Source organism: Jaculus jaculus, chromosome 2 (genome assembly GCF_020740685.1).
Source record: "Jaculus jaculus isolate mJacJac1 chromosome 2, mJacJac1.mat.Y.cur, whole genome shotgun sequence".
NCBI lineage: Eukaryota > Metazoa > Chordata > Mammalia > Rodentia > Dipodidae > Jaculus > Jaculus jaculus.
Genome location: NC_059103.1, coordinates 53,046,578 through 53,055,769, shown reverse-complemented (window position 1 = coordinate 53,055,769; position 9,192 = coordinate 53,046,578). Strand labels below are relative to the sequence as shown.

Below are 9,192 nucleotides of genomic sequence, written 5' to 3'. Positions count from 1 at the left end.
TTGTAATCCCAGTGCTTGAGAATTGGAGGCCAGAGGGTCAGAAGTTCAAGGTCATCTTGGCTGTAGAGTTAGTTCAATGTATACTCACGAGCACAGCTCTCTCACATGCAGAGCATTCACTCCATGCTGGGACAGCAAGAACACCCCTGTCCCAGGTTGGTGTGAAGATTAAATAAGCAGCAAGTAGGTCTGGAGAGATGGCTTAGCAGTTAAGGGCTTGCCTGTGAAGCCTCAGGACCCCAGTTCGAGGCTCGGTTCCCCAGGTCCCACGTTAGCCAGATGCACAAGGGGGCGCACGCGTCTGGAGTTTGTTTGCAGAGGTTGGAAGCCCTGGCGCGCCCATTCTGTCTCTCTCTCCCTCTCTCTGTCTTTCTCTCTGTGTCTGTCGCTCTCAAATAAATAAATAAAAAATTTAAGAAAAAAAAATAAGCAGCAAGTACTTAGAAGGATGGCTAGCACCTGCCAAACAATTGTGCGATTTAGCTATGATTTAGTGACAGTGGAACATGACCTTTCAGGAAAAAAGAAATCATATTTTTGCAATTTCTCACCTGTTAACTAGTTTGTTACATTTTAACTTTATTACTTTTTGAGGTGGTCTCACTCTATAGCCCAGACTGGCCTCAGATCTATAGCAATACTCTTACTTCAACCTCTGGGGGATTGGGGTTATAGGTATGAGGCAACATGTCGGGCTTAACTTGATTTTTTTAAAAATTTAATTTTAGGGCTGGAGAGATGGCTTAGCGGTTAAGCGCTTGCCTGTGAAGCCTAAGGACCCCGGTTCGAGGCTCGGTTCCCCAGGTCCCACGTTAGCCAGATGCACAAGGGGGCGCACGCGTCTGGAGTTCGTTTGCAGAGGCTGGAAGCCCTGGCACGCCCATTCTCTCTCTCTCCCTCTATCTCTCTTTCTCTCTGTGTCTGTCGCTCTCAAATAAATTAATTAATTAAAAAAATTAATTTTAACTTTTTATCAGAGATAGAGGGGCGGGGGGAAGAGAATTGGCATGCCAGGGCCTCCAGCTACTGCAATGGAACTCCAGACATGTGCGCCATCCTGTGCGCATGTGTGACCTTGTGCGCTTGTGTCACCTTATGCATCTGGCTTATGTGGGACCTGGAGAATGGAACATGAGTTCTTAGGTTCACAGGCAAGTGCCTTAGCTGCCAAGCCATCTCTCCAGCCCTTAACTTGATTTTTTTATTACTCTATTTGTTGTTGTTATTATTAACAACATATTTGGTGTGAATACATCATGTGTTTGTACCCTTTTTTTCCCTCATCCTTGTCCCCATTCCACTGGGGACCCTCCACAGTGGGGTTGCAGGCATTTCCTATGGGGTTGTAGGCTATGTGTTGTGTGAGCAGCAGTCCTTTAACTTGAAAAAAATATACATACACACACACACACACACACACATATATATGTGTATATGTGTGTATGTGTATATATATATATACACACACATATATATATATATACATATGTATATGTATATGTATACATATATACAGACAGACAGACCTAAGGTACCCTGAGCCTGGTGCCATGTCCTTGAGGAAGACTGTTACTCTTATTTTTAAAAACATTTTTATTTTTATTTATTTATTTGAGAGAGAGAAAGAAGCAGATAAAAAGAATGGGCACACCAGGCCTCCCAGCCAATGCAAATGAACTCCAGACGCATGTGCTACCTTGTGCATCTGTCTCAGTTGGGTCCTGGGGAATTGAACCAGGGTTCTTTGGCTTTGCAGGCACGTGCCTTAACTGCTAAGCCATCTCTCCAGCCCCCTCTTTTATTTCCTTCTACTTGCAAATTAGTTAATTAAAAAAAGGAAACATCAGCCTAACAAACTTACTAAACAAAATTTTGCAAATAACGTGCTAATGTGATAGGGTTGAATTTCAGGAATACATTTAAAAATGGACACAATCTCTCAGCTTAAAAAAAAAAATAGTAAGAAGTGTGAGACTGATTCACTAACAGCTCCTTCAAAAGTCCATGGCGCTTTCAGTGAAGAGGGGGACGTGTAGATCAACGCTGGGAAGGATGTGGGACTCTGCAGGTGTCTTGAGCCCCTGCATGCCTTCCTTTTGGCTTGAGTGAATAAAAAAAAAAAAAAAGCCCATGGCTCCCTCTTGCCAGACAGGACCTCCTCTCTCTTTCAGTGATCTAACGGTGTTCTTAGTGCTGAAGAAGCCAGAATTGATTCACTGGTAGCTGAGCAGGATTTCTACAACCTGCCTTTAGCATTTGCATGGCTGGCTATGAAAACGAAAGGCCTCCAGTAGGAAGACTGGTGACTGTTCTCTCAAGCCCAGTGGGAGCAGGCAGTCATTCTCTCAAGTGGAAATGGCTGTGCATTGGTACTGGGCAGCTCACAGATAGCCGTCTACTGCACCGTGCTTCTGAAAGTATGGTTTCTGTGCACACGATGCTACCACACAAACCGCCCTTGGAAATTTCAAAACATGGCTCTCTACCTGCTCTTAAGCCTAGTTCAAAATGACGACGATGGCCCTAATAACTTTGACGGCAATGGAGGACTGACTCAGTGCTAGGTATGGTGGTGTACACCTTTAGTCCCAGCACTTGGGAGGCTGAGATAGAAAGACTGCCATGAGTTGAGGCCAGCCTGGTGTTATAGAGTGAATTCCACATCGGCCTGAGCTAAAATGAGACCTGTTTCAACCCTCCATCTCCCTGCAAAAAAAAAAAAATAAAAGTCATAAGGAGCATGTCCAAGGTCACAGAGTTAATGAGCAATAGAATCTGGACTCAAATCATAGTCTGATTTTAAGGTATGTGTCCCCTCCCTTTGAAATCATGATAAAAGACATAAATCTTATTGTTTTTGCAATCTAAGAATGTACAGCTCTCTCTGTGGTATTTATCAAATTCATGATTTTGTGCAATGATTACTGCTTTTTATTTTCAGAACATCTTCATTGACCCAAAAAGTAACCATTTACCCACTAAGTCTCCTCTCTTGAACACCATCTACTCCACTCAGCAGCTGCTCAGCTGATTTCCGTTTCTATGATGGCATGATTTGAATCTGAAACAAAAAAAAAAAAAACTCTGTCTAAAATAGGTGGAAGGTGAGGACCAGCACCTGAAGTTGTCCTCTGACCTCCATATATGCACATATACTCCCCCCAAGAAAGGAAAGAGGAGGAGTAGGAAAAGGAGAAGGAGGAGGAAGAAGAGATGATGATATAAGCATGGATCTCTGCTAATTCAAAAGAGGAAATGACCAAATATCTCAACATCTTCCATCATTCAGCAGATATTTACTGAGAACCTACTGTGCAGCTGCCTGAGTGCCAAGCCTGGAAACCTAAATGACAAGGAATGGGACAGACATCCATCATCTCTGGTCTCCTCAGATGTCACAGAAGGACTTGAGTAAGTGAGCAAAATGCAGATCTTGAAGCATTAAACTTTAGATTTGAATATTCCTTTTACGTGTGACATGAAAGCAGAAGTGGGACCACTTTGGGAGAGGGGAAGATGGGGACCAAAAAGAGTTGCAGGGAAAATGCAAGGGCAATGAGGGAGGGGACAAATCATTAAATTGTAGGACATATGTGTATGCAAACGCCATCATAAAATCTGTTCTTGTTTTTTTTTTTTTTTTTTTTTCTCAAGGTAGGGTCTCATTCTAGCCCATGGTGACCTGAAATTCACTATGTAATCTCAGAGTGGCCTCAAACTCACAGCGATCCACCTACCTCTGCCTTCCAAGTACTGGGATTAAAGGCATGCACCACCACACCCGGCTTATTACTTCTTTTAAAAAATATTTATATTTGTTTATTTTTGAGAGGGGGGAGGTGCACTAGGACCTCTAGCCACTGCAAATGAACTCCAGAGGCATGTGCCACCATGTGCATCTGGCTTATGTGGGTTCTGGGGAAATCGAACCTGCCTCCTTAGGTTTCACAGGCAAGTGCCTTAACCTCTAAATCATCTCTCCAGTCCCAAACCTATTACTTCTTATGTTAAATTTTTTTTTTTTTTTGAGGTAGGGTCTCAGTCTAGTTCAGACTGACCTGGAATTCACTATGTAGTCTCAGGGTGGCCTGGTGATCCTCCTACCTCTACACCTCCCAAGTGCTGGGATTAAAGGCGTGCACTCCCATGGCCAGCTTTTTAGTTTAGTTTTTTTTTTTTTTTTTTTGAGTTCGGGTCTCACTCTGGCTCAGGCTGACCTGAATTCACTATGTAGTCTCAGGGTGGCCTTGAACTCATGGTGATCCTCTTGCCTCTGCCTCCAGAGTGCTGGAATTAAAGGAGTGTGCCATCATGGCCAGCAAAATTTAATTTTTAAAAGTTGTCAAAATGAACTTTTTTATTTGGTATGAAAGAAAGGCAAAGCTAGTCATAAAGCACCTGGCAGGACACTTTAGGATGCAAGAAACAAACACTAAGAATAGTTTAAACAATAGCACCTTACATACTGAGTCTTAGGTAAGGAGGTTCATGGGTGAAGTCATTCAACACTCATGACGGTCGTCAAGGTTCCAGGTTTTCTCTACTCTGATGGTTTTAACACGAGCCAGCAATCCAGATATCATGCCTTCCATATATGAGGAGGCCCAGAGCACAGGAGTGGAGGAGAGTTCCTTCTTTAGGTGCAAGAAAACTCCCAGAATAGTTGCCCTCCTGTTTTGGAAGGTTTGGCCTATTATACCTCAACAGTTTCTGGGAGGAGAACGGCTTTTCTTATTTTTTAGAAATATTTTTAAATTTTATTTTCACAGGGGTGGGGAGGGGAGAATGCGTACACCAGGGCCTCTTTTGCCCTTGTAAGCAAATTTCAAATACATCTGGCTTTGCGTGGGTTCTGGGGACTCGAACCTGTGGCCCCAGTCTTTGCAAGCAAATGCCTTCAACCTCTGAGCTATCTCCCCAGCCCAAGAATGGGTTTTCAATGAATAATTGATGATGATTTAAAGTTGAGGCTGGAAGGGGACCCTGAGTCCCTGTGGCCTACAACTACCTGATGTGTGAGCAAAATACAAAATGCAAGAGGATGGCAGGCGAGATTTCCTGGAGGAAATCCAGCTGGTCCAGCATTCTCCTCGGAGCTGCAGACCTTAGTTGAATGACTCCAAAGAACAAAATCACCCTTTAAGCCTCAAGACGCCCCAAACCGAACTCCTCCAAGGGGTCTCTTCCAGTGTTCTCTTTCTTTGGGCTTGAATGGGATGTACCCCATCCCGCCCGGAGACGTGTGTACTTGTCCTTCTTCCGAACCCTGGTCACCAAACTTTTTCCTAAGGAAAGTCTTTCCAGCCTTCTTGGTTATTAGGTCACCTCTCCTGTGATACAGTACGGTGGAACCCTCTGCCTGCCCCTAGAGCACTTCTTAGTGCGCAGAATGTTAATACAAGGAGCTAGCCTCTCCTCCAACGCACTAAGGTGGGGGCGCTGCAAGGCTACGTGCACCCCTAACCTTCCACGAAGTGTGGCCCCAGGCCCGGAGGGAGTACCCAGAAAGCAGCACACACCAAGCAGCCTGCGCCGATTCTCTTGCTGCTGGAGCCCCGCCCCTTGGCTCCGCCCCTCCCTGCCAGCCGGAGAGGGAGGGGCACAGAGGTCTCGTGACGTCACAGACGCTGGCCGCTGATTGCGCCGGTCGGGAAAGAGGGCGTGTCTTCGCGTGCTGATTGGCCGTCACACGGTGGCGGGGCGGGGCGTCGGCGGCCTCGTGACGCGGGAGGCGGGCGCCGGGCGGGAAGGAGGCGGGGAGGGAGGCGGGGAGGGAGGGAGCTGACTGGGTTAGGCCCTGAGGGCGGCTGAGGCGGGCGGCATGGGTCTTCGCCGCTGGCTTCACTAGGACTTGCTGGCGTGGGCGGCCCGCGGCAGGCCCGCAGTGGCCGCGGCGGCATGAAGGGCGCCCTGGGGAGTCCCGTGGCGGCCACCGGGATGGCGATGCAGGAGACTTTTGGCTGCGTCGTGGCCAACCGCTTCCACCAGCTGCTGGACGACGAGTCGGACCCGTTCGACATCCTGCGTGAGGCCGAGCGCCGGCGCCAGCAGCAGCTGCAGCGCAAGCGGCGCGACGAGGCTGCGGCGGCGGGCGCGGGGACCGGGGCCGGCAGCCGCGGAGGCCGGAGCCCGGCCGCAGCCTCGGGCCACAGACCCGGCGCGGGCGGCCGCAGAGAGTCCCAGAAGGAGCGCAAGAGCCTCGCGGCGCCGGGCGCGCCGCAGCCCGACAGCCCCGCGGGCGCCCTGCAGCCGCCTGGTACGCACCTGGGAAGGAGCCGGCGGTTGTAAAGGTCATCTCTCGGCCGCCTCGACCCCCGCCGTGAGGCTGGGCGCTGGGGGAGGCGCTGGGCATCCGGGCGGCGGTGGACGCTAGGACCGAGGGTCCGGGTTGGGTGGGGGGCGGTCGCACTCCCGGAGGGTCCCGCTTCCTACTCAAGGACAAGGGGGACTCCTGACCCGGGAAGCCGGCTTGCGCGCAAGTTGGCAAAGTTATGGCGGAGCTGAAAACGGGAGGTCGCTAGGCTGGGGCGCTCAGATCCCGAGCTGGGCATCCAGTCTGCTGCCCTTGCCAGATCCAGGTCGGAAGGCGAAAGCGCATTGGGAACGTGCCCGGGTCTGGAGCTCCGAGGCTCGGTTTGTGGGAGGCCTGGGCGACCCGTGACGTCAGCTCGGAGCTCTGGCTGGGTGCGGTGAGCCCTTAAGGATGCGGGGTCTATGGTCGCCCCACTTGAGTCCCTTCTCTGCATCCCTCAAATGGTAGCTTCCAGGTGTCCGCTGTCCCCGTTTGCCCGGGGGAGCCTTCCCGGTGGGTAGGATGGGTAGCCTGTGATTGACCCTAGGCTGCTTTGGGAGAAGCGGTTTTTTTTTTTAACCTTTGCCAACTAAGCGTTCAAAGTTTCTCTTCCCTGATTAGCATCGCCCGGACCGCCGCAGGAGCCACCTGTGCACGATTTTCCTTCCTGAAATCAGACAGTGGCCCTAATGTGGTCAAGGTGGACTATTGAGTTGGCTGAAGTTTGACCACTCGTTTGGTAGTGATTCAAGCGGACTTCTTTGGCTTGTCCCTTGCTCAATAAAAATTGGGCATTTGCCGCACATGGTGGCGCACGTCTTTAGTTCCAGCACCCGGTAGGCTGTTGTAGTATCATCGCTGTGAGTTCGAGGCCAGCCTGAGGCTCCAGAGTGAGTTCTAAGTCAGCCCTGGGCTAAAGTGAGTCGCTGCTTCGACATACAAAGCAACCCCCTCGCCAAAGTGCATTCTACTCCTTCCCCCTCCCCCGTAGTTTTAGTTCTGGGGTTTTAGCTTGAGCAACTAAATGTCCTTTACCTTCTGGTCTGAGAAGCTGAGAGCTAGCCTGAGAATCAGACTCTAAGTCACTAAGTAAAGATACTGAAGTTATTTACAAATGCTATTGGATGTCTCAATGTGTATATGGTGCCAGTTAAACAGAGATCACGTATGTTTCTCTTAGAAAAGCGGGAGGAAAACAAATGAGAACTGCTAAGCTTTTCCTGTCCACTTACTACCAAATGAAAACTTACCACGCTTGTGAAGAGTAAAAAGCTGTGATTAGTGCTGTTGGGATATTTTTTAGCCTTTTTTAAAATTAAAAAATTAAAGGGCTGGAGGGATGGCTTAGCAGTTAAGGCATTTGCCTGCAAAACTAGAGGACCCAGGTTCGATTCCCCAGGACCCACGTTAGCCAGATGCCCATGCGTCTGGAGTTCAATTGTAGTGGCTGGAGGCCCTGGTGCGCCCTTTCTTGCTCTGCCTCTTTCTCCGTCAAATAAACAAAAATATTTTTTTTTTGTTTATTTCTATTTATTTGAGAGTGACAGAGAAAGAGAGAGAGAGAATGAGAATGGGCGCAACAGGGCTTCTAGCCACTGTAAACGAACTCCAGACGCGTGCACCCTCTTGTGCATCTGGCTAACATGGGTCCTGGGGAATCAAGCCTGGAACCGGGGTCCGTAGGCTTCACAGGCAAGCGCTTAACTGCTATGCCATCTCTCCAGCCCCCAAAATAAAGTATTTTAAAAATATAATTTTTGAGAGAGAGGGAGAATGGGCACATCAGATGTAGACATATACACCACTTTGTGTATGTGGGTACTGGAGAACTGAATGTGGGTTTTTGGGCTCTGCAAGCAAGTGCCTTAACTGCTGAGCCATTTCTCCAGCCCTTGAAAAAAATTTTTGAGGTAGTCCCATTCTAGCCTAAACGGACCTGGAAATCACTATGTAGTCCAGTTTGGTCTTGAACTTTAAGTGATTTTCCTATCTCAGCCTCCTAGGATTAAAAAATATTTTTGTTTTGGCTGTTACTGTGCCCTTGGGGATGAACTGGGGCTTCAAACTGTCTGTGTTACTGATTGATCTCTCAGTGAGCTACATACCCTGCCTTTGTTAGGGAATTCTTAAACAGTCTCAAAATGTATGAATGTGTTTTCCTACTGTTGGCACTGTGTGTTTTATATGCATAAATTAATACACATAAATGCACAGTGCTATTTTTTTCTACATTTAAATGCTATAACCTAAGTTGCACCCTGCTTCTTTCTATTCAGCATTGTAATGTGGTGTGCTAAGACCTTTTTCTTAGCAGCTTGCAGTTCAAGCAGTCTGGATTTTGAGATCTATAGTTGACATTAGTTAGAATGGAAAATTGTCCAATTTAGGGTTTTTTTTTTTTTCAAGTATGCATAGTTTCAAGAGCAGATACCTTACTGACTTCCGCTTACGTTGCAGCTGTGCTAAATTTATCTGTAATAGGTGTTAGTAAGCTTCTCCTGAGATTTTATGAGCCTCATTGATGTGAAAGACTGCTTTTCTGCTCAAACATTTTAACTTACTTTGAATATCATAAGTGAATGTTTAGTGTAGACAAATGTCAAATTTTTGTTATATAATAGAAACATTAATTTCAAAAAATGTGGGAATCACAATGTTTTCTCGTGGACACAGATTTTTGAGGTGGGGAGTGCCAAGTGACATCCATAAACTCTTGCCTAGTAACCACCTCTTTGAATCATCAGAGGTGGTTTCATCTTGCTTTTCCAGCCTTTCAGGGTTATAGTGGTTGAGGCAAAGCTCATCTTTATTTTATATGTCACCTTACTGGAATCTCGCTGTACTTGGTCTCTTCTCTGAACTCTAGTTAAGAGAAGTGAGCAGACGGCATGCACTGGCTG

General features: G+C 47.7%; 1 protein-coding gene across 1 annotated transcript in view; it reads left to right on the top strand.

The window, feature by feature from the left end:
* Positions 1 to 5,859: 5,859 nt before the first annotated feature.
* Habp4 (hyaluronan binding protein 4) overlaps positions 5,860 to 9,192 on the top strand; it is a 43,020-nt gene continuing 39,687 nt past the window's right edge. The window contains exon 1 of the mRNA XM_004656852.2: positions 5,860 to 6,256. Within this exon, the coding sequence (XP_004656909.2) occupies positions 5,899 to 6,256 (358 nt within the window). The 5' untranslated portion in view covers positions 5,860 to 5,898. The remainder of the gene's footprint in view (positions 6,257 to 9,192) is intronic.